This window comes from Phyllobates terribilis, unplaced genomic scaffold (assembly GCF_046119375.1).
Source record: "Phyllobates terribilis strain yellow unplaced genomic scaffold, ASM4611937v1 Scaffold_1__5_contigs__length_1240528914, whole genome shotgun sequence".
NCBI lineage: Eukaryota > Metazoa > Chordata > Amphibia > Anura > Dendrobatidae > Phyllobates > Phyllobates terribilis.
Window position 1 is genome coordinate 1,072,453,270 of NW_027362761.1, and position 26,299 is coordinate 1,072,479,568.

Here is a 26,299-nt window from a genome sequence, read left to right on the forward strand (position 1 = left end):
CTGTCACTTTATCAGGTAATTACTCTGGAACGCTTCAACGGATCCCCCTGATTCTGAGATTGTTTTTTCGTGACATATTGTACTTCATGATATTTGTAAAATTCCTTCAATATCACTTGCGTTTATTTGTGGAAAAATCGGAAATTTGGCGCAAATTTTGAAAATATCGCAGTTTTCAAAATTTGAATTTTCATGCCCTTAAATCAGAGAGATATGTCACACAAAATAGTTAATAACATTTCCCACATGTCTACTTTACATTAGCACAATTTTGGAACCAAAATTTTTTTTTAGTAGGGAGCTATAAGGGTTAAAAGTTGACCAGCGATTTCTCATTTTTCCAACAAAATTTACAAAACCATTTTTTTAGGGACCACATCACATTTGACGTGACTTTGATGGGCCTTTATGACAGAAAATACCCAAAAGTGACACCATTCTAAAAACTGCACCCCTTAACGTGCTCAAAACCGCATTCAAAAAGTTTATTAACCCTTCAGGTGCTTCACAGGAATTTTTAGAATGTGGAAGAAAAAAATGAACATTTAACTTTTTTCAAAAAAATGTTACTTTAGACCCAAAGTTTTTATTTTCGCAGGGGTAACAGGAAAAAATGTACCCCAAAATTTGTTGTGCAATTTCCCCTGAGCACGCAGATACCCCATATGTGACGAAAAAACACTGTTTGGGCGCACGGCAGGGTTTGGAAGGGAAGGAGTGCCATTTGACTTTTTGAATGTAAAATTTGCTTGAATAATTAGCGGACACCATGTTGCGTTTGGGGAGCCTCTGATGTGCCTAAACAGTGGAAACCCCCCACAGATGACACCATTTTGGAAACTAGACCCTCAGGGAACTTATCTAGGTTTGTGGTGAGCACCCTAAACCCCCAGGTGCTTCACAGAAGTTTATAACATTGAACCATAAAAATAATAAAATTTTCACATTTTTCCAACAAAAATGTTTTTCAGCCCCCAATTTTGCATTTTCATAAGGGTAACAGGAGAAATTGCACCGTGCAGTTTGTTGTGCAATTTCTCCTAAATAAGTCGATACCCCATATGTGGGGGAAAACCACTGTTTGGGGGCACGGCAGGGTTTGGAAGGGAAGGCGCGCCATTTGACTTTTTGAATGTAAAATTTATATAATATAATATTTATATAATAATTAGAGGACGCCATGTTGCGTTTGGGGAGTCCCTGATGTGCCTAAATAGTGGAAACGGTGACTCCATTTTGGAAACTACACCCCTCCATGATTTTATCAAGGGGTATAGTGAATATTTTTAACCCAGAGGTACGACACAGAATTTGATAACATTAGGTCATCATATTGAATAAGTTGTCATTAGTCTTGGGTGCAAGTTCTCGCTATTTGAGTTTGCATCGGGTATTCAGGTATGCACCAAGTATTGCGGGTGCTCAAGTGACATGCTCGAGTCCCTGCCCCGCATGTTTCACGGTTATTAGACACCCAAAAAAAACATGCGTGGATCGCTCGTGTTTGGCAGGCAATCCCTGCGAGGTTTTTTTGGCTGTATAACAGCTGCAAAATATTTGGGGTGGAGACTCGAGCATGTCACTTGAGCACCCACGATACACAGTGCATACCCGAGCACCCGAAGCAAACTCAAGTAGCGAGCACTTGCGCTCAACATTAGTCATCATATCGTCATCATTTTTTCTTCTTCAGTTCTGAAAAAATCCCAACCCCAACCCTAACGTAAGCTCAACCCTAACCCTAGCACAACCCTAACCTTAGCCTAACCCTTGTCTAATCCTAGCCCAACCCTAACCCTAGCACAGCCCTAACCCTAGCACAACCCTAACCCTAAAGTTTATTTTTTACGCCGTTCCTCGTGTGGTATAAGTGATTAGACATCTTTATTCTTCGGGTCGGTGCAATTACAGCGATGCCAGATTCATATTGGGTTTTTATGATTGACAGCTGCATACACTTAGGCTATGTGCCCACGTTGCGGAAATGAAGCAGAAAATTTCTGCTTCATTTCCGCATGTCCTTTCCCGGAAAAACGCATGCGGAATTTCACAAGTGTTTATCGCGCGTTTTTCGCGCGTTTTCGACATGCGGCATTGCCTTGCGTTTTTTATTGCATTGGAAAGGCAATTCCGCATGCGGAAACGCAAAATTAATTGAACATGCTGCGGATTTTTGCGCGCATCAAAAACGCTGCGGAAAAATCCGCAGCATGTGCATAGAACTTGCGGATTCTCATTGGGGACTATGGGGTGCGGATTACCAAGCGTTTTACAAGCGTTTCTGCTGCGGAAATTCCGCATCAAATACGCTTGTAAAACGCTACGTGGGCACATATCCTTACAAAACATTTTTTTTGCAAAGACTAGTTTTTGCATCGCCATATTTTGAGAGCTATAATTTTTCCATATTTCGGCTGACAAAGTCATGCGATGGCATGTTTTTTGCGGGACAAGTTGACGTTTTTATTGGTACCATTTTCCGGCACGTGACATTTTTTGATCGCTTTCTATTCTGATGTTTAGAAGGCAGAATAAGCAAAAAACAACAATTGTTTTTTTGTTTTTTTTTTAATGCCGTTCTGCGTGTGGTAAAATTGATAAGGCAGCTTTATTCTTCGGGTCAGTACGTTTACAGTGGTACCGCATTTATATATTTTTTTATAATTTGGCGCTTTTACACAGTAAAAACTATTTTATAGAAAAAGAGAATTGTTTTTGCATCGCTTTATTCTGAGAGCTATAACTTTTTTATTTTTTGGCCGTTGGAGCTGTATTTGGCTTGTTTTTTGCGGGACAAGATGACGTTTTCAGCGGTACCATTTTTATTTACATTCTTCTTTTTGATCGGGTTTTATTCCATTTTTTGTTTAGCAGTATGATGATAAAACATCGTTTTATGTTTCGTTTTTTATTTTTATTTTTTATCGTGTTCACTAAAGGGGTTAACTAGCAGGACAGTTTTATAGGTCAGGTCGTTCCGGACGCGGCGATACCAAATATGTGTACTTTTAGTGGTTTATTTTTTTTTTTTCATAAGATTATTTATTTATGGGTGCAATATATTTTTATTTTTTGGGGATTACTTTTTTCATTTTTTGTTTATATTTTTACAATTTTTTTAAATTTTTTTTTTCCACTTTCTGACATTTTTCTTACTTTTACACTTTGTCCCACTATGGGACTTTCACTTTTTGCATCTTGATCGGCTGTATAGCACAGGAATGCAGAACCATCCCTGTGCTATGCAGCCTGTCAGCGCTGCACAGGGAGAAGTTACTTTGGTCGCGCATTGCGCATGACCAAAGCAACTTCCTGCCTCCTGGTGACCCGGATGTTGTCATGATGACATCGGGTCACCAAGGCAACATCCGGGACCGGACTGAGACGTTGCGGGACGCCGGCAGAGAAGGTAAGTATCGCGCTTACTTCCTCTTGCCGCCGAAATGCTGCGATCGATTTCGGGGTTAAAGTGCCGGGAGCGTTGCGGGACCGCTCCTGGCACATAGCATCGGGTGTCAGCTGTAACAATCAGCTGACACCCAGCGGCGATCTCGCCCGCACCGCTTGTGTGCGGGCGAAATCGCCAAGGTGTACTAATACATATAAGGCCCAGGGCACAGATGCGTACAGTACAGACCAAAAGTTTGGACACACTTTTTCATTTAAAGATTTTTCTGTATTTTCATGACTATGAATATTGTACATTCACACTGAAGGCATCAAAACTATGAATTAACACATGTGGAATTATATACTTAACCAAAAAGTGTGAAACAACTGAAAATGTCTTATATTCTAGGTTCTTCAAAGTAGCCACCTTTTGCTTTGATGACTGCTTTGCACACTCTTGGCATTCTCTTGATGAGCTTCAAGAGGTAGTCACCGGAAATGGTCTTCCAACAATCTTGAAGGAGTTCCCAGAGATGCTTAGCACTTGTTGGCCCTTTTGCCTTCACTCTGCGGTCCAGCTCACCCCAAACCATCTCGATTGGGTTCAGGTCTGGTGACTGTGGAGGCCAGGTCATCTGGCGTAGCACCCCATCACTCTCCTTCTTGGTCAAATAGCCCTTACACAGCCTGGAGGTGTGTTTGGGGTCATTGTCATGTTGAAAAATAAATCATGGTCCAACTAAACGCAAACCGGAAGGAATAGCATGCCGCTGCAAGATGTTGTGGTAGCCATGCTGGTTCAGTATGCCTTCAATTTTGAATAAATCCCCAACAGTGTCACCAGCAAAGCACCCCCACACCATCACACCTCCTCCATGCTTCACGGTGGGAACCAGGCATCTAGAGTCCATCCGTTCACCTTTTCTGCGTCGCACAAAGACACAGTGGTTGGAACCAAATATCTCTAATTTGGACTCATCAGACCAAAGCACAGATTTCCACTGGTCTAATGTCCATTCCTTGTGTTCTTTAGCCCAAGCAAGTCTCTTCTGCTTGTTGCCTGTCCTTAGCAGTGGTTTCCTAGCAGCTATTTTACCATGAAGGCCTGCTGCGCAAAGTCTCCTCTTAACAGTTGTTGTAGAGATGTGTCTGCTGCTAGAACTCTGTGTGGCATTGACCTGGTCTCTAATCTGAGCTGCTGTTAACCTGCAATTTCTGAGGCTGGTGACTCGGATAAACTTATCCTCAGAAGCAGAGGTGACTCTTGGTCTTCCTTTCCTGGGGCGGTCCTCATGTGAGCCAGTTTCTTTGTAACGCTTGATGGTTTTTGCAACTGCACTTGGGGACACTTTCAAAGTTTTCCCAATTTTTCGCACTGACTGACCTTCATTTCTTAAAGTAATAGCCACTCGTTTTTCTTTACTTAGCTGCTTTTTTCTTGCCATAATACAAATTCTAACAGTCTATTCAGTAGGACTATCAACTGTGTATCCACTAGACTTCTGCACAACACAACTGATGGTCCCAATCCCATTTATAAGGCAAGAAATCACACTTATTAAACCTGACAGGGCACACCTGTGAAGTGAAAACGATTTTCCGGTGACTACCTCTTGAAGCTCATCAAGAGAATGCCAAGAGTGTGCAAAGCAGTCATCAAAGCAAAAGGTGGCTACTTTGAAGAACCTAGAATATAAGACATATTTTCAGTTGTTTCACACTTTTTGGTTAAGTATATAATTTCAAATGTGTTAATTCATAGTTTTGATGCCTTCAGTGTGAATGTACACTTTTCATAGTCATGAAAATACAGAAAAATCTTTAAATGAGAAGGTGTGTCCAAACTTTTGGTCTGTACTGTATTAGTACGCCCTGGGCCAGAAAGGGGTTAAACTACACTCTGCACTCCCATCTTGACTGAAAAAAAAACAGAAATGTAGAAATTTGTGCAAATTTAATAAAAAAGAAAAACTGAAATATCACATGGTCATAAGTATTCAGACCCTTTGCTCAGACTCTCATATTTAAGTCACATGCTGTCCATTTCCTTGTGATCCTCCTTGAGATGGTTCTACTTCTTCATTGGAGTCCAGCTGTGTTTAATTTAACTGATAAGACTTGATTTGGAAAGGCACACACCTGTCTATATAAGAGCTCACAGTGAATGTCAGACCAAATGAGAATCATGAGCTCAAAGCAACTGCCAAAGGAGCTCAGAGACAGAATTGTGGCAAGGCACAGATCTGGCCAAGGTTACAAAAGAATTTCTGCATTACTCAAGGTTCCTAAGAGCACAGTGGCCTCCATAATCCTTAAATGGAAAAAGTTTGGGACCACCAGAAGTCTTCCTAGACCTGGCCGTCCAGCCAAACTGAGTAATCGTGGGAGAAGAGCCTAGGTGAGATAGGTAAAGAATAACCCCAAGATCACTGTGGCTGAGCTCCATAGATGCAGTAGGGAGATGGGAGAAAGTTCCACAAAGTCAACTATCACTGCAGCCCTCCACCAGTCGGGCCTTTATGGCAGAGCGGCCCGACGGAAGACTCTCCTCAGTGCAAGACTTATGAAAGCTCGCATAGAGTTTGCTCAAAAACACATGAAGGACTCCCAGACTATGAGAAATAAGATTCTCTGGTCTGATGAGACGAAGATAGAATGTTTTGGTGATAATTCTAAGCGGTATGTGTGGAGAAAACCAGGCACTGCTCATCACCTGCCCAATACAATTCCAACAGTGAAACATGGTGGTGGCAGCATCATGCTTTGGGGGTGTTTTTCAGCTGCAGGGACAGGACGACTGGTTGCAATTGAAGGATACATGAATGCGGCCAAGTACAGAGATATCCTGGATGAAAACCTCTTCCAGAGTGCTCTGACCTCAGACTTGGCCGAAGGTTCACCTTCTAACAAGGCAATGACCCTAAGCACTCAGCTAAAATAACAAAGGCGTGGCTTCAGAACAACTCTGTGACCATTCTTGACTGGCCCAGCCAGAGCCCTGACCTAAACCCCATTGAGCATCTCTGGAGAGACCAGAAAATTGCTGTCCACCAACGTTCACCATCCAACCTGACGGGACTGGAGAGTATCTGCAAGAATGGCAGAGGATCCCCAAATCCAGGTGTGAAAAACTTGTTGCATCATTCCCAAGAAGACTCATGGCTGTACTAGCTTAAAGGGTGCTTCTACTCAATACTGAGCAAAAGGTCTGAATACTTATGACCATGTGATATTTCAGTTTTTCTTTTTTAATAAATTTACAAAAATTTCTACATTTCTGTTTTTTTTATCAGTCAAGATGGGGTGCAGAGTGTACTTTAATGAGAAAAAAAATTAACTTTTTAGAATTTACCAAATGGCTGCAATGAAACAAAGAGTGAAAAATTTTAAGGGATCTGATTACTTTCCGTTCAGACTGTGGCTGTTTTTCCCAACTCTACTATGAAGTGTTCATGTAATAACAATATAGAATGACTGATGGGGCAGAGTTATTTCAATGAGAAATGGTAAATAACGTCTCTCTTCTTGTGGGATTGTACAATAGGCCATTTGAAATGAAAGATAGCCTTAAAGGGAATCTGTCAGCAGGCTTTTGCTATGTAATCTGAGAGTAGTAAGATGTAGGTGCTGAGAAGCTGATTCCAGTGATCTATCACTTACTAGGCTGTGTTCTGTTGTTTCAATAAAATCTGTGTTTTATAAGCAGGAGATTATCACTACAGGACTAGATGTCACGTGCACCCTGATCCAGCCTTGCCGCCAGCACTGATTAACAGCTTTCCGTAAATATACATTCTGCAGAGTAACCTGCCAATCAAGGGTGTGGGCGGGGTTATACACAGCTCAGTATTCTGAGCTCTGCAAGATCTGCAGTAGAGAAAACAGTGATTGTATCAAGATGACAGCATGCAGAGCAGTGAGTGACACATCACTGAAATCAGGGTTTCAGCCCATAAATTATGCTGTTCTCAGATTACATAGCACCATGAGGTAAGGACAGAGACCCTTATTCCAGCGAAGTATCACTTGGCTTACTGGGTGCAGCAGTTATGATAGTCACAGTTTTCTCTGTGACAGATCTAGCAGAGCCAAGTTGTCGAGCTGTGTATAACCCGCCCACACCACAGCTTTCTGTGTACATTGTATAGTGACAAAGAGCGGATGATCAGTGCTGGGGGCGTGGTTGGACGAAGAGGCATGATGCCTGTTGTGATAATCACCTGCTGATAAAACACTGATTGTATTGAAACTACAAATCAGAGCCCAGTAAGTGACACATCACTGTAATCAGGGTTTCTGCTCCTACATTATGGTGCTCTCAAATCACATAGAAAAAAACTGCTCACATATTTCCATGAAGGGTGTATTATCTGTCTGGCACTTCACATTGCCATATTCATTAGATTTTAGATTAGCCAAGCCCCCTGATTTAAGCAGGACCAGCTGACCATCTTATGTGCATGAGGTGCTTGGCTGATGTTCACTGCCTATGTCTAATGGAAAAAATAATTGGGCATGTTGAATTGTAATATGCCCCATACTTGCTGTATTATTTGTTTTAAGAGTTGTCTTATGGGGGCTTACTCCCCTCTCCCCATTGTCATCACTCAGCACTTGATCAAACTGAGTAACACATTGGTTAACAGCTATTAAAAGTTAATGGCCAGCTTTAGGCAATGTATGGAACTATTCCTTACATTATTTGGCAATATATGGTATGGTTAATTCTGTATACGGGAAGGTAATAGAAGGTGCTGTGCTGGGCACTATCCAATACACACGCCAGCCATATTGAAAATCCAGCATACTGTACCTGATCCCTCCTGCCCCCAACATCTACCATTGGGGTACAGTCAGAAACTCCCCAGTTACACCTAGTTCATTATCTTATCCAACTGAAATGTATGAATTTGGACAAATTGTATAATGTATATGACTCGCCCCCTGGGCCGCGGGGCACTCGAGACAGGGGTTCTATGCGATGTTGGGGTTAGTAGTGGCAACCTGATCCCGTGGCTCAGGGTGGTCAGACCAAATGCTGTGGCAGTCTATTTGTAGAGCTATGAATGTCCGACTACGCCACCCGTGGATTGCGGTCAAGGATGACCACCGCTGCAAGGCAGACCGCTGAGGCTGGTGTTAGTGTGCAGCACAGGGATAGGATAACTCCCCACGGGAAGAGTGTAGCCTCAGGGCAATGTAGGAGGATGCTGGGGGTGATGGTGCAGGCGCAGCATAGATCACACAGAGTCCAATGGTGCAGTTCAGGCCTTTTACTCACAGTTGAAATCCAAGCCACTTCTGTCAGCAATGACTGCCCAAGCCGTGCTGCGTCCACCAGGTGAGGAGCTCGGTCAACCCCCAGGCAGTTCAGGAGTATGGCACAGGACCCCCTTCTATTCTTTCTCTGGCCTCTCGTGCCCCACCAGTGACCACGCTTCTGTCCAGCTTCCTCGGGCCTTCTCTGATAAATCTTGGCGCCAGTTTCCCTGACCCTATGTGGTGCCTTCCTAGCGGGTGTAGCAAGGGGTCGCACCAATAAATGATCACGACCTCCGGTTCTTGGCTGAGGGATGATTTACCTCTACCAAGTTGGGAATCCGGTACCCTTCCACAGCCTGACCCTTCACCCGATATAACGCGGGCTTGCAACAGTTGCTGTCAGTTCTGCTCTCTTAGGGTCCCTTCTGCCTTCTTGTTTCTGGAGCCTTTCTACTCCTCTGTCTGTCCTCTTTCCTTCCTTCTCCTTCTCCTCTTCTCCCTTCAGGCTCCGGCGTTTGTGCTAGGCCTGCCCAGGGAGCAGAGCCCATGCAGCAGCTCTGCTCCCTGCCTTCTCCTCTCACAGAACTCCCTCCTAAGATGGCCCCTACCTTTTTATCTGCTTCTCTGTGTCTGAGCTCAGGTGACCTGCACCCAATGAGCTCCTCCCTGTGCTCCAGAAACTGTCCCCTCTGCTCCTACATCTCTGGGTTCTCTCCCCCCTCCCCACTCCAGCCAGGGACATGGTCAGTTGTGCCTGCATAAATGGGAGCACCGTCGAGCTTTCCCCCGGAAATGGGGTGAGTGTGTGTGTATGTATGCAGCTAACTGAACCCTGGTCCACACTCCATCCTTACCTGGGAGTGGAATATCGCACCTCTGGTTGAGGTTTAATACCCCTGTAGCAACCGAACCCTCGGGGCGCTACATATATAGCTGGATAAAGGCTGAGTCACTTGTGCTTTTTTGAATTACCTTTTTATATACAACACATTTCCTTTTACTAAAAATTAAAAAAAGATCATTGTTGAACTGATTTACTTTGGCAGAAATTAATAGAATCCACCATGATCCAAAAAATAAAAACACCCAAGTATATCACCCACCCTAAGAAACTTCTCGCACTACAGACTTCTGTCATTTGTATCCTTGTGTGCAGTTGAGCTTCTTGGCGTTCATTGATTTTCGATCCGGCTATGTCCTGTTCAGACTAGTGTCATTGTGTCCGTTTATAATGCAGCCTTGAGAGCTGATGAGTTTTCCAAGGCTCTTGACTCCCGATGGAGCAGTATTCTGGCAGACGTTTGGCTCTTATATGAATGAGTTAGATGTGAACATATGCAGATCCCCCATATGTTGAACGTTGACCAGAAATATACTGTGGTTTAGCCTTATTATTACTGACCTACTGTACTTTCTGCTTTGAAGAGCAAAGCCTGTACATCACTAGGTCATGCAGGGTTATATTTCCGTAGGAAGAATGCATGTAATGTACACATGATATAATCTGGTAATTCACATGCCCTCGAGGCAGATTACACAGTTTTACCCAACAATTGTACATTAAAGCTGTGTCATATTAAATCTGGTATTTAACCATCTATGAATTGTTTTTGAAGTTCTGCTGTGGGATTTCATGGCTATTCACCGAGCTTAAGATGGCCATACTCATTACACTACAGACTAATGTGTATGGAGGTATACAGACTTTCTCCCTAAAAGTAGGTATCAGGGAAAGATAGAATCTGGTTTATGGGATTTCAACATGCCAAATTCTTTTGTCAAAAAAAATAAGTCACTGCCTGAGGTGTCTGGCAGCAGGTTATCGCCTTCACCCCAGTGAAAACACATGCATGCCCGGCGAAACAGTGTATGCATATGGAGGCCAGCCAAACAAGTGTTCATTCTGCAGCTATCTATCTAAAATGTATGGCCACACATACAGAAATGTACACATCTATGTGAACACAAGGCAGTTATGAACAGAAGACCAGTCTTATCTTGACTCCACTAATAGTTGTGAAAAGTTACACTTTAAGGTTAGACTTCAGAAAGGCAGATTTTAATGGACTCAGAAAGAGGGTAAGAAAGGTCCAATGGTTGCATGTTCTAAAGGACACAAATGTCCAAGAAGGATGGGAGATTTTGCTAAATGATATTCTCGCTGCACAATCCGTAACAATCCCGAAAAGAAGGAAGAATTGGAAGCATTTCACTTTTTAGCAAGCAACACTTGCTAAAAAGGAAAAAAGAAATGTTTATCAAATGGAAAGAGGGGGGGCATATCTAAAGAAGAATATAATGCGGTCTGCAGGGAATGCAGGGCTAGTGTTAGAAGAGCTAAAGCCAGTAATGAAATGAGGCTTGCAAGGGAGACCAAATGCAATAAAAAAGGATTTGGGGGTTATGTCAAAAGCAAAAGAAAAGTCAAAGATGCTCTAAGATTTTTACAGGATGAAAAGGGTGAAGTGGTCAAAAATGATGTTGACAAGGCTGAACTTTTAAATTCCTATTTTGCATCTGCGTTGTCTAAGAAAGCAAATGTAACATCAACTGATCTTCACTGTGCTATCGAAGGAATAACAGAATCCACACTATCTATAAACAGAGATGGTGAGGAAAGACTTAGCTAATTTAAATGAATTTAAATCGCCTGGTCCAGATGCATTACATCCTAGGGTACTGAAAGAGATAGTTGAGGAAATTGCAGTACCAGTAGCCAGAATTTTTGAAAATTCTTGAAGAACAGGCGAAGTCCCAGAAGATTTAAGAAGGGCAAATGAAGATGGAGACAGGAAATTACAGGCCAGTGAGCCTTACTTCTATACGAAGAAAGGTCTTTGAACAAATTATTAAACAGCATGTATGTAAGTACTTGGATCAAATACAGAAATTAACCAGAGCTATCATGGGTTTGTAACAAACAAGTCATGTCAGACTAATCTAATTTCCTTCTATGATGGAATCACTGACTTGGGTGGATCATGGAAATGCGGTAGATATTTTATATCTCGACATCAGCAAAGCATTTGATAAAAAGTATCTCATACTACCCTTATTGAAAAAAATGACCAAGTATGGGATTGACAAGACTATGGTTAGGTGAATTTATAACTGGCTCAGTGATCGTGCTCAAATAATGGTAATAAATGGTTAAATATCCAATTGGAAGAATCTTTAAATTTCAAGATGGGTACCGCAAGGCCCCTGTGTTGTTCAACATGTTTTATAAATGATCTAGATAAGGGAACTGAAGGTAAACCAATCAAATTTGCAGATGATGCAAAGCTAGGAGGGATAGCTAACACTAGAGAAGACAGAGAAAGGATTCAGAAGGATCTAGATAAGCTTGAACACTGGGCAGCAACTAATAGAATGGTATTTAACGGAGAAATGCAAGATTCTACATCTGGGCAAGAAAAATGAAAATGACATCTACAGAATGGGAGGAATAGAACTAAGCAACAGCATGTGTGACAAAGACTTGGGTATACTAATAGGTTACAGACTGCACATGACTCAACAGTGTGATACAGCAGCAAACAAAGGCGAACAGTTTTGGGATGTATTAAGAGAAGCACAGAGTCTAGATCACGTGAAGTAATTATCCTCCTCTACTCCTCCTTGGTCAGACCTCATCAGAAATACTGTGTCCAGTTCTGGGCACTACATTTTAAAAAAGACATTGAAAAATTGGAGCAAGTTCAAAGAGCTACCAGGATGGTGAGCGAACTACAAAGTATGTACTACAAGGAACGGTTAAAGGACCTGGGAATGTTTACCTTCCAAAAAAATAGCTGTCTACAAATATCTGAAGGGCTGTCACAGTGTAGAGGGATCACCTTTATTCTCATCTGCACATGGAAACACAAGAAGCAATAGGATGAAACTGAAAGGGAGAAGATACAGATTAGATATTAGAAAAAACTTGTTGACAGTGAGAGCGATCAATGAGTGGAACAGGCTGGTGAGTTCTCCTTCAAACAGAGGTTGGACAGACATCTGTATGAGATAGTATAGTGAATGCTGCACTGAGCAGGGGGTTGGACCAGATGACCCTGGAGGTCCCTTCCAACTCTAACTTTCTATGATTCTAAGTTCCTCTCTGATGTACGTTTTCTTCTGAGCTCTATATCCATCCTAAGAATCGAGATAAAAAAAAAATAATACATTTCTGCAAATTGGTGTTGATAAAGCATTTATGTACACACATTGCTGCCTTCTATGACTATTGGATTGTAGTCTTCTACTGCCCTCAAGTATTGTAGATGGACAGAGCACTCAGGAATAAAAGTTCTTCAAAGCAGCTAGGTCTGCAGGGAACAATTCTGCCTCGGATCTCCGTTGGGCCTCCTTCACACGTCCTTGTTTCTAGTACTTGTGGTATCCTTTTTTTTTTTTTTTTCACAAATCCCACATGAATCCATTATAACCTATGGGGCTGCTCAAATGTCTTTGGTTTTACACAGACCGTGAGTCCATGCAAACCGCAAGGAGACATGTCTGCTTTTGAGCAGCAGCACGGATGACGATTGTCAATACCAGTTTCTGGGTTCCTGAAAAACACATACAGCACACGGATGGCATCAGTGTGTAATCCTGTGCTGTCTGTGTTTAACATTGTAAAGTATAGGAGAAGCTTTGTCATTTATTTCTTTCTTCATCCATGCTGGAAAAACACTGGGCTGCCCCTACAAGTCATACACTCGTATGGTAACATATAAAGATCTCTGTGTCCGCTGGGTGCCGGTTCCGATGCTGAGCACAGCATACGATGAGGGAAAGGAGGAATTATATCGGCATACCATCCGGTGATAAAATAAATAATTTATTGAATTTTTTTCTTAAGATGTCTATCCTTGATGGATCCTCCTAATTTTTAAACATTTTTTCAATAAAGTATTTCTTTTGTCTCAGGATGGTTGTGCCAATATAATTCCTCTGTTCCCTCATATAAAGATCTCTATTTTCCTAAATATGAACTTACTATCCTGGGGCTGGACAGATCTTCTCTAGTAATGTTTCTGGGTACCTTTTCTATGTTGGTCTGTGAGAGCACCACAGAGTATGTTTTTACTATGACTATTTTGCAGTGATTAAGGATTTATTTTTCCCTATTATGGGCTTAGTGCAAAATCCCAAAGTGATGAATATTTTTCTGGATTAGTCGCGGAGTAATGTCCTGTGCTAACATGGTTTTCTCATTTTCTCCCTCAATAGTTCTATAGCAAACACTTCCACCTGTGGCTTTGTCTAAGACCCCTGACAAGCTATTATGGCAGTGAGACTCACAGATGGTGAATGAATTAACCACATAGGGTGTACGCTGTCAAATTTCCTTAGCGTTTTGTTAAATTGAGGAAGATACCTGGATGAGCAGTGAAGCGTCTTCAAGATTGAAAATCAAATTGAGTCGAAATGATCCCATACGAAGCTGTGAAACTGCTGGTGGCAATGTGGGAAGCTGCTGACTGTAAAAGCAATTTCCATCTGAATGTTCAGTAGCAGCAGAACGGTTGGAGGTTAATGGAGGATGTAACTTTCAGAGTGTGCAAGTAACATTCAGTGGTAAATTTGGCCAAAATCGCTGATATTGTCCCCTGTGTATGGAGTTAGATCTAGTGCCACGAAGGTAGTAAAAGTTGGTGTACACAGGGCTGGACTGGCCCACTAGAGCAGTGGTCCCCAACCTTTTTTGCACCAGGGACCGGCTTGAAGCAAGATCATTTTTCCATGGCCCAGCAAGGAGGGGGTGGGGTGGGCGGGGCTTTGGTCATATGGGGGCGGGGTAATGGAGGGATTTGGAGTTTAGTGCATACTTATCATATAGTGTAGACCAGGTCCCCGCCAGGAGCTATGCCAGGAGCCCCACATAATGTGCTGTGCCAGGAGCCGCATCACTGAGGCCCCATCACGCCCTGCAGCAGGACAGGGCAGCTGTCCTGACAGCTGCTGCTCAGCTGCATTTACTTCATCCCAGGGGCGGACACAGACTGTAGTGGGCCCCTGTGCAAGAAATTTTTGGGGGCCCCCCCCACCCTTCATAAGGCAACAAAGTTATGTAAACATAACCCCCCCATGTGCATCTCTCACCCCCCCATGTGCAGCTCACCCCCGTGCATCTCTCATCCCCCTCCGTGCATCTCTCATCCCCCTCCGTGCATCTCTCATCCACCCCCCGTGCATCTCTCATCCCCTCCGTGCATCTCTCATCCCCTCCGTGCATCTCTCATCCCCCCCGTGCATCTCTCATCCCCCCCGTGCATCTCTCACCCCCCCGTGCATCTCTCACCCCCCCGTGCATCTCTCACCCCCCCGTGCATCTCTCACCCCCCCCGTGCATCTCTCACCCCCCCGTGCATCTCTCACCCCCCCGTGCATCTCTCATCTCTCCCCTCCCTCCCATGTGCATCTCTCATCTCTCCCCTCCCCCCATGTGCATCTCTCATCTCTCCCCTCCCTCCCATGTGCATCTCTCATCTCTCCCCTCCCCCCCATGTGGATCTCTCATCTCTCCCCTCCCCCATGTGCATCTCTCATCTCTCCCCTCCCCCCCATGTGGATCTCTCATCTCTCCCCTCCCCCATGTGCATCTCTCATCTCTCCCCTCCCCCCCATGTGGATCTCTCATCTCTCCCCTCCCCCATGTGCATCTCTCATCTCTCCCCTCCCCCCCATGTGCATCTCTCATCTCTCCCCTCCCCCATGTGCATCTCTCATCTCTCCCCTCCCCCCATGTGCATCTCCCATTCCCCCCACTCCTAGTTAATTGTATTTAAAAAAAAATAAAACTTGTTATACTTACCCCCATGCGATCCCTGCAGAATCCTGGCGCTCGTCCAAATCGCTGACACCAGGTTCTCCTGACTTCCGGCCATGTGACGGCGCCGTCACATGACCGTAAGTCAGGGGAATCATGAAGGTGCTGCCGCAGCAGCGCAGCGCTAAGATGTCCCGGACCCGGCGCTTAGCATGCGGCCGGGGGCCCCATGAGGAGAGAGACGCACAAGAGGGGGGCTCCGAGGGGGCTCCTACCGGCCGGGCCCCATACTGGAGTCAGGGCAGTCATGCCCTGATGGCGGCCCTGCTGGAGGCTGGAGGGGCCCCCTCTCCCCGCGGACCGGCTGAAAAACCCCAACGGCCCGGTCCTGGTCCGCGGACCGGCGGTTGGGGACCTCTGCACTAGAGAACCGGAGAATCCTCAGGTGGGCCCTGGCTTCTCCTTCAGGAGATTTCATAGTGCAAACCTTGCAGCTGCTATGGGGCTCTTGAGTGTGGGAGAAAGGTGGGCCCTCAGAATCAAATCCTCTGGTGGGCCAATGTTCTTCAGTCTGACACTGGGTTTACAGGTGGACAAAGATCCTCTCTGCTGTTGACTGTGCCAAAAAAAACTAGAGAGTGATGGAAATATTTAATAGCCATAAATGATAAAAAAAATGGTTTTCTGTCCAACACGAGTATTGATGGCAATTGTGAATTCCCGGGAGTTTTTCTGGCCTGGTTAAGAGGCTTTTACATTTAGCAATGAAAGTGTTAAGGCCGACTTTTTCTGCTCAATTTAGCGCTCAGTTAAGCATTGTGCCCCGTCAATGGTTCTGTTAAGTGAAAGACGTCTTTCTGGTGCTCCCGATTCCAAACAAATTCTTCTCCCCATTTCACTTCTCATTCATCGCTTTCCAATAGAGCAGCAGAAATACTTTCTCCAGCTTCAGCGGTGATTCAATTGTTCCGTACTGATAGACAGGCTCGTGCGGACGCCTCGGTGAGGCCGTAATGAAGACCCAAGCGATCAGCACATCATTAATAAGAAAGACGTTTCAAAAGTATGCTGCGGGAATGTTGGCGCGTTGTCTAGGGCACATTGACAGCAGTGACACCACAGCTGGCGTATGATGGGCATCAGCTTGACTTGGGTTACAGGTCACACTCGTCTTTGTATTCAATAAAAATGCACATATTGCGTATTAGAAACACTAATTAGCCTAAACTCCAAAGCAACATAGCAAAGATAAAACGACGCCTTGCTCAAATACAAAAGCAAATAGGATTTCACAGCGAAGAGAAGGCTCATGTCACCATACTCTGTTGTTTGGTACATTTCATGCATTGTTAAGCACAGACATGCGCAACCAGAATATAGGTAAAACAGTGTGAATACTGTATAATGATATTAGTCATTAGTGATAATGCTCTCACATATACCTAAACACTGTACAGAGTGTCTTACAGGGAATGTGCCATCAGAAAATGATGATTTGTTGAAATCAGGCTTTTATGTTAAATGGTTATTTCCAAAATATTAATGACCCGATTCCTCAAAGCTTTTATGCCAGATTTGTGGCGTAAAAAGCTTTGAAAAGACGCAAAGTTTAGGCACAATGAGAGGCTATGCTAAAATGTTGCTACTTTTTGCATTCTCACGCCTAGCTCTGACAGTGGGTGGAGCTGGGGCAGGACAGGGGCGTTCTCACCCCACTTAGCGGCGTTTGCTGGCCCACAAATCTTACTCAAGTCACCGAGTATGGCGAGATGCATACTACTTTTCAAACCAATTTCTAATGAATCAGGAGCGTCTAACTCCAGTATGCCCCTTCATCAAGACCGGTGTGAAAGCCGTCTATCCTGACGAATCAGAGCTTAAGTTTTCCTCTATCCACTGGAAATCCAGGAACTGGGCTCTCTCGAGACCCTATTAAATGGGGCATGCTCAACCCGTAAAAAGGCTTGTGCAGCGTTTGGACCACCGGCGTTCATTAAGTTATCCTCTATACTATAGATTAAAGATATCTTAATACTTTGGGAATGCCCCTTTAAATTATTTTTTTAGAATTTTTTTTTCAATTTTCCCTATTAATGTCTATGCTAAAAAATCTTGTAATTTTCACACTGGCCATTGGACCCTATACTAGACTCACACTTCCTTTTCGTTACACAAGACTTTTTTACAGTCTCATCATTATAGACATGATTACAATGAAAGGTAACACCTATATATACAGAAGATAATAACGGATCAACACTCCCTTAAGTGTCTTTTGCCCAGATCAGAACATGTCCAGAAAAACTTCTATTCTTGTCAGTTGGGCCTGTGACAGTCCATTGCTTATGTTTATGTAAAATATATAGGTTTAATATTTGGCTTAGTGATAATTGCAAGATTTCAGGGGGGGTGGTATTTCAAATAAAGGTAATTATATGTAAACATGAAAATATAAAAAAATGAAAACCTTAGTGAAACAATCCACACTGTCTCCCCGGCATCGCGCTCCTGCGCAGGCGTACTTCTCTGTCCTGACTAGGGCAGAGTAAAGCACTGCAGTGTGCATGTGCTAGGGCTATTTGACCTTTCCTGGCACATGCGCACTGCAGTACTGTGCTCTGCCCTCGTCAGGGCAGAGAAGTACGCCTGCGCAGGAGCGCGATGCCGGGGAGACTGTGTGGATGATGTACAGGATGCGTCATTCACACGAAGCAAGAAGGAGGACAGTATCGCAAGAAGAAGGGAGGCACGAGTGAGCCCCTCCCCGGAATGGACCGCCCCACAGGTGAGTATAATAAATGGTGTTTTTCTTTAGTTGCAGTCCAGGTTGGGGGCATATATACAGCATTATAGAATGGTGTATATCAGGGCTGAAAGGTGGTGGTCTTATCTCATATGGTAAAAACCTGGTGACAAGTTACCTTTCAACAAAGGGGCAGGGACACAGCCAGTAACCATAGGACCTCATAGCAGAACTTGAGATAAGGCCCAACTGCACCAGGATCACCAATTGCATTTTTTGTGGGAGGGGCAGGATTTGGGATATAAACATGGTGGGAAATGGATAATGATTGACTTAAAGAACACAGCAGCAATATCATAACAGAATATATCACATAAATGTCCATATTACTGCCTATACCCAAACCAGTATAAGACCAGTCGTCATATAATTCTGAAAAAGGGAGATGGCCATAGGGCTAAAAGAAACGACAAGGAAGGTCATATTTTCAAAATATAGAGACCACTTCATTAATTATACATATACAAGGTTAATGGAAAGAGGATACATTCGGCTATTATACACATTAAAAGCAAAATGAATGCACATTGCAGTGGAAGCCCAGTCAGAAGATTTCACCAATAATAAATGTAAATATACTACGCTCCTAAGATATCAACTTTAGAGGTGGGTATAAACAAACAATTCACACACCTGTCAGAAATATAATGACTAGGACAACCGCGCTGCGCACGTCCCCCGACGCGCGTGTCAGTGTAAGCCTTTCTCAAGGGTACCACTCTTTCCATTAACCTTGTATATATATATATAATTAATAAAGTGGTCTGTATTTTTTGATAACATGACCTTCCTTGTCATTTCTTTTGGTCCTATGGCCGTCTCCCTTTTTATGGTGGGAAATGGGCATGGGCCCCATGTGTGCTATTGAACTTCATCTCTCTCTAGGTTATTATTCTATTATTTTTTATTTCAGTTTGCAGTTATTACCATATATTCTATCAGTGCTATTTAGTATTACAGTGACTATATACACATATTTTTTCACATACTATTCTGTATTAGAGTATGAATATGCATCTGTAACATACCTGGCGGCGTACTTGCATAGTGCACCATCTCCCACTATGCAAGATCGCAAACTTAATCTTCAGTCCAGTCTGCCAGCCTGGCTTCTGTTCTTGCTGTCTGCTTGTCCCTGTCCTGACTGCTTAGGGCGGCGGCCCGGTTACTTCTTGTTTCTTGTAGCTGCTGTGGGCACACCCCTAATACGTCTCCAGCCTATTGCTGTCTGTCACTGGATATTTAAACCAGCTCCACCCTGAAGCTGGTGCCTTAGCAACTCTTACCTTCAGAGGGCTTCTTGCCTCTGATGTGCCAGGTCCTGTCGCGTCCCGTCGTGTCCCGTCCTGTTCTTGCCTGTCCGCCAACCTGGGGGCTGTATTCCCAGGCCTGTCTGAACTATCTCTTAGCCCGTTTGTCCGCCTCTCTGGGGGCCGTATACCCAGACACGCTCCTGTATCTTGTTGCAGTGTCCGTTCCTGTCTGAACACTCTCCTATCCTGTTTGTCCGCCTCTCTGGGGGCTGTATACCCAGACTCTCTCCTGTATCTTGTTTCAGTGTCAGTTCCTGTCTGAACACTCTCCTATCCTGTTTGTCCGCCTCTCTGGGGGCTGTATACCCAGACTCGCTCCTGTATCTTGTTTCAGTGTCAGTTCCTGTCTTAACACTCTCCTAGCCTGTTTGTCTCTGTGTCTGTACCTTCCCTTTTCCTGCAGTCTCTGAACCTGCACCTAACTCCTACTGGATGTCTCTGTAATTCTGTTGTGAGTTTAGAGTCCACTCGCTACTTCATTGCAAATACCTTGTGTGTATCTGGTTCTGCTTTTCCCTTCCAGTCTGTTCAGTGTAAACAGAGCCCTGTCCTCTCTGCTTTGCCTTGTTCACCACTCCGGCGGTTCCTGCCTGCTCTGCCTTGCTCACCGCTCCGGCGGTTCCTTCCTGCTCTGCCTTTCTCACCGCTCCGACGGTTCCTGCCTGCTCTGCCTTGCTCACCGCTCCGGCGGTTCCTGCCTGCTCTGCCTTGCTCACCGCTCCGGCGGTTCCTGCCTGCTCTGCCTTGCTCACCGCTCCGGCGGTTCCTGCCTGCTCTGCCTTGCTCACCGCTCCAGCGGTTCCAGCCTGCTCTGCCTTGCTCACCGCTCCGACGGTTTCTCCCTGCTCTGCTTGCTCACCGCTTGCGCGGTACCTCTCTGCTCTGCTTGTCTACCGCATCTGCGGTTCTGTTCCTGAATCCCAGTCTGTACTGGACACTATCCAGCCTGTGCTCCAACCTGCTAGTACCTCCCCGTCTGCACGCCAGCCGTACTTGTCAGTACCCCCCTGTCTGCATACCTGCCGTGCCTGCCAGTATTCTCCTGTCTGCACTCCAGCCGTGCCTGCCAGTGCCCACCTGTCTGCATGCCAGCCGTGCCTGCCAATACCCACCTGTCTGTGTGCCAGCCTATCCTGCCTGTTCCTGTATTCCCCGGTGTGGGTCAACAGCCGTGTCTGGGGTCTGGCCTGGAGTAGCACCTGGTCCCTCTGCTCGGTTCCTCCCTGGTGCACAGCGTCGTTAGCCGTCGTGCGACCTTGGTCGAATCGGGTTGATACTTAGTTACGCCCCTCCAGGCACTCTCTGGTTCATGGCACAGTGGAATCACTAAATCACGCACACGCCCGTCGGCCCGGACGTGTGCATAACAGCATCGTGTACATGCATATTAAAGACCCCTATACACACTGGTCTAAGGTTGGCTGATGCTGCCCATACTGGCTGGATCGGCAGACAGTCCAATGTTTGAGAGTCTCCGAACTTGCCTCTGACAGAAGATATTGTGGAGGACAAGCATCCGGCTTGTTGAATTGCAACCTTATGTTTGGAGAGGAGATAAGCCGCCACCAGAGGAGTCCAGCAATGGTTTTCTGAGCCAACTCATGAGCGCTCGGCCAAGCCTAGCGTCCCTGTGTATGGGGAAGTCGGAAGAGATGTCTGTCAACCCAATGATCATTTGGCCAACAGCTATCTAATGTGTATGGGGGCTTTAGATACTATTGTCTTTGAATGGGAACCCAGGAGCCGGTGCAGCATTGGGCCATGATGCCATCATGATTGACAATATGACGATGTGGCACTAAAATAATAATCCTAATCATGGTAGGATAAATACTTTATTCCAAGTCTGATACAGTTTTATATCTAAAAAAAAAAAAAAAATATATATATATCCATGTGAATGACATACCTTCAGACCCTGTCTTCATCTACAATACATACATGTATATATAGTGATGCATCTGTAATGCGGGGTAAAGTGATACATAATAAAGGATAGAGTTAATGGTTGGTCCTCATGTAATAACACGTGCAGTGTCTTTTATGCTTCTGCCAGGCTGTTAGATTTGCATCACGCTTCCAAATCTCACGCCTGACTATAATGGTGTAAATGTTAGCAATTTATTTCAGTTTCCTGCTTCCTGAGACGAACACTTCACAGGTCAGCAGCAGCCGGCGGCGGCTCGTTCCAGTCGATCTCAGGAATAGTGCCATAAGTGCTTCTTTCTCTGTATCATCGTCTACGTATCAGACATTGAGACACAATGACAGCGTTACACTTCACCAATAGTCGCTGTCAAGTTGCCCTGCACATTGAATTGGCATATTACTTATTCATGGCGACTGTGTTACTGTTTGTAGGACATTGCCAACACTGGGCTTTATGGGGTTTCCAGGACTAAGCTCTGGATGATCTTTTAAAGGGATAGGTCATCAGTATCAGATTGGCGGGGGTCCTACACTAATCACCAATCCGCTGATATCTGCTCTGTGGGTGTCATCAATGTACGCAGCCAGAACAGCGCAGTTGCGTACATTGTTTAGTGGCCACTCTTGGGTACTGCACCTTATCAGTTCTGGCTCCGTACATCCTTTACATCCGGCTGCCCCCAGAGCCGCTATCAGCTGATCAGGGAAAGTGCCGCCTCAGTGTGATATTGATGAACTATCCGTAGGTTCATTCTTCAGTTATTATATATGGAATTAGAAAAAGAAGCCACTATCCAAAGAGCTGTCGGAAAAGAAGCTTTAGGGAAAACACCGCCGGCATTTCCCCGAAGCGTCTTCTGCTTCAAAAACAATGTGCATATGCCGGCATCTAAAATATGTCATGTGCACGTACCCTTAGGCTAATTTCCCATGAATGGCTTTTGGTGAGTTTTTGTTGTTGCAGATTTTCAGCCCAATTTTTGCACCTATTATGTAAATTAGGTTACTTGAGTATTTTCATTGCATTTTTTGTCTCTTTTTGGTGTGTCATGCTTTAAATAAAGCTGTTTTGTTGTTTATAATTGGTATTTTGCTTGACAAAACTTTATTGATAGTCATGTGTGGATTACATGCGTTTTTTTCTTTCAAAATTCTTTTTATTAAGGGGATTTTTGCAATATAAGGGAAGGGGGTAGATAATGATGAAAATATAACGGGAAATTATAGGAAAAATGGGAAGGTAGAGGATATAGACTGATTAAAAAATAAAATATTCTGCATAGAATAGTAAGTAGGAGAAGGAATCGGAGAATGTTAGGGGGGGAAGGATAATAAGGGAATAGTGGAGAAGGAAGGGTAAGTAAAAGATAGGAAGTGGGAGAACAAAACAAAGATCATCTGAGCATTGTTAAATTATGGGAAAATCGTAGAAATACATCATACAGGATTTGTACAATTCTTGATGCGTTTCTGGCGAGGAAACACACTATGTACGCTTTTTACCTGCGGATTTTCCACGTCTAATACAAGTTTATGGAGAAAATCTGCACATACCCACAAGAGAAATTGACATGTTGCGTATTTGACACACGCACCCCGTGTGAGTTTTTCACAGTTGTTATGAGATTTCCATAAATCCCATCCATTTTGCTGGAATTGTAAGATGCTCCGTTTTTGACTCAGCGAAAATACATAACATAAAAACTCTTCGAGGGCTCACAGCCTTAGGCCACATTCACACGTTCAGTATTTAGTGAGTTTTTTACACCAGTATGTGTAAGCCAAAACCAGGAGTGGATGATAAATGCAGAAATGGTGACGTGTTCCTATTATACTTTTCCTCTGATTGTTCCTCACCTGGTTTGGGCTTTACTGATGTAAAATACTGACCAAATACTGAATGTTTTAACGTGCCTAAGGGTATAAAAAAAAATGAAATAAAAATAGAACATGGTGTCCTAGGCCATTCGCTATATTATACATTGTCTTTGCTTCCCTGAGTAGTGGCCTCCACAGCCTGCAACATAGTATTTGTGTTTTATAGTTTGTCTTTGTTCTAATTTTAGGTGGTTGTTCTGTCCACAAGACTTCTGAAACCGCTCGACATTCCCGATTTGCTGTTTGCAACAGACCGTCTGCACCCAGACATCGGCATCTGACTGGTTTCTCCACCAGATGAGTGACGATCCAGGGTTAAAATCACAACAAGATGGGCTACGCTCGTCTAATGTGTATTCGAGGCTGAAGAGCCTGAAGATTTCTAACGAGTTTGTTTGTTTTTGTATTCATTAAAATATGTCTCTGAGCAGATAATTGTCGGGAGAAGCTTTATCCTTGTGCCTTGTAGGGGTTCTGCCGCTCTCGTCTCTGCATTTCCTCCCTCATCTGCTCTCGTTGCTCATTATTTGCGCTGTTGTGGTGCTGGCAAGTTCTGACAATAATAAAACTTGACTAATATACGTTGATTGCATTAATGGGGCGATAAACACCTGTCTGTAGGGAGATTAATGACGTTACATAACAGTGAGCAATGTTCTAGTCTGCGCTCCCGGGCAGGGACATTCATGGGATTGGCTTTATCTGGAAGGTGAATTCAACAATGCACGGCTGGCCACAGGAGAGGAACATCTTCTGGGTGTACTCCATTAATCTCCTTATATAATCGGGTATCGGCGCTTGCATTAGACCTATTCCATACAGCTGGCGTACGCCTCTTCACAAGTAATCAGAAGGTTATGTAATGCTGTGTGCACACAGAGACTTTTTTTAGCAGGTATTTTGAGTGGATCCGGTACAATAAAAGCACCCGAAATTCACCTGAATGACTTTTCCTATTCATTTTTGCTGGCCATATGTTCAGTCTGTTGAGGGTTTTTCGACTTCAGGTGTTGAAAAGCTCTTGGTCGGGGAATAAAATGTTCATGTCACTTACCTGATGCAGCTTTTGATGAAAAATGCTCAAAACTAGACACTACCCAGTCAAAAGGCTGTAAAAAATGCTTTCAGGAAAAAAACTCATCCAAAACATATCTAAAACTCTTCAAAATTGCTTCAGGAAAGGAAATCTCCACAAGAAAACGCATCATTTTTTTACGTCCGTTTTTTTCACATACAAGAAAAACGGACCAAATTTCTTTTGTGATTTTGGTCAGAGTTTCATCAGTTTTTTTGACTGATGAGAAAAAATCTAAAAGTTTTGCCACCTTCTAATATCTTATCAGTCAGTGAAAAAATGGACAGCACAAGGATGTGATCTGAGTACTGTCCAATATTTTCACGGATCCATGGATTTGCATTGTTGATTTTGATCCAACACTTGGATCAGTATTGGACACGTCCCCCAATATTGCATGGACCACTTAATTTGAGGAGAAAATTGGCCAAGTGAACAGCTGCACAGACTGTCATACATAGGTACGAGCACCATCTGTAAAAAAAAAAAATACAGATAGCACTCATACAAGAAAAACTGTCTGAATGAGGCCTAAGGCACCAAGAACATTTTAGTCTGAGATTTACTATTAGTTCTTTTTACATGAAAAGAACAACAGCAAATAGCATTTATAGAGTTAAGAAACTCCTAGATATTGCTAAACGTTACGTTAAATGACACCTGGACCACCACTGGTCCACAAGGTCATCCTGATATTAAAAGCCAGCTGCATTCTCTTCAGAGTAGATTGGACGCCTGGACTGACCGCGAGTCTCTTGACCCCACTTTCTGCACCATACATGCCTATGAGGCTGGAAATTTAGGGTAGAAGCTCTGCAATCAATGCAAGCATTGGTGTCCATATACAGACCATAAAACACAGACGTCTGAACCCAGCCTAAACTAGACGTCCTCTGCTGTGCCCACCTTGCTGCTTACAGATGTTTTAAAAAATACTGACCCATTGAGTTATGATGGGGTAACTATTTATACCCAGTACCGCTTTCCTAGAGTAAGAACCGCTCTTTACACACCACTCAGTCTTAATTCCTGGATGGTGGCAATGTTAATGGCGTTGAACTCATTTTCTAGCTGTCATCCTCTATCTGCATATATTTGCATTCCATATTTCTTACACTGATGAATTCTGTTAGACTTTCCTAAGCAGATAAAGAGAAGTCAGAAACATTTATATTTGTTTCTTTTGGAATTCTTGGGATTTTTCTTGTATTATTTACAAGCTTATGGGTGAGTCAATAGCAACAGTGTATGACAACATGAAGGGCGTGTAGCGTCTTATGTAATACACTCCGCTCTGTTTCAGCTGCGGGATCGGACTACCAGCAGTGCCGAGCTTGCTCAGGAATGGCAGCAGGCTGGTGTGAGTGCTTCTGCACGCACTGTGAGGCGGAGACTCTTTGAGCAAGGGCTGGTTTCAAGGAGGGCAGCAAAGAAGCCACTTCTCTCCAGAAAAAACATCAGAGACCGACTGATATTCTGCAAAAGGTACAGGGAGTGGACTGCTGAGGACTGGGGCAAAGTCATTTTCTCTGATGAATCCCCTTTTCGATTGTTTGGAACATCTGGAAAACTGCTTATTCGGAGAAGAAGAGGTGAGCGCTACCACCAGTCTTGTCTCATGCCAACTGTAAAGCATCCTGAAACCATTCATGTGTGGGGTTGCTTCTCAGCCAAGGGAATCGGCTCACTCACAGTCTAGCCTAAAAACACATCCATGAATAAAGAATGGTACCAGAATGTCCTCCAAGAGCAACTTCTCCCAACCGTCCAAGAGCAGTTTGGCGCCCAACAATGCCTTTTCCAGCATGATGGAGCACCTTGCCATAAAGCAAAGGTGATAACTAAATGGCTCATGGAACAAAACATAGAGATTTTGGGTCCATGGCCTGGAA

At 44.0% G+C, this 26,299-nt stretch overlaps 1 protein-coding gene across 1 annotated transcript in view; it reads left to right on the plus strand.

Annotated features, from left to right (window-relative positions):
• The window catches only part of SCFD2 (sec1 family domain containing 2), an 824,480-nt gene extending 800,210 nt beyond the window's left edge, over positions 1–24,270 (plus strand). Inside the window, exon 9 of the mRNA XM_073645498.1 lies at positions 23,521–24,270. Within this exon, the coding sequence (XP_073501599.1) occupies positions 23,521–23,613 (93 nt within the window). The 3' untranslated portion in view covers positions 23,614–24,270. The remainder of the gene's footprint in view (positions 1–23,520) is intronic.
• Positions 24,271–26,299: the final 2,029 nt, after the last annotated feature.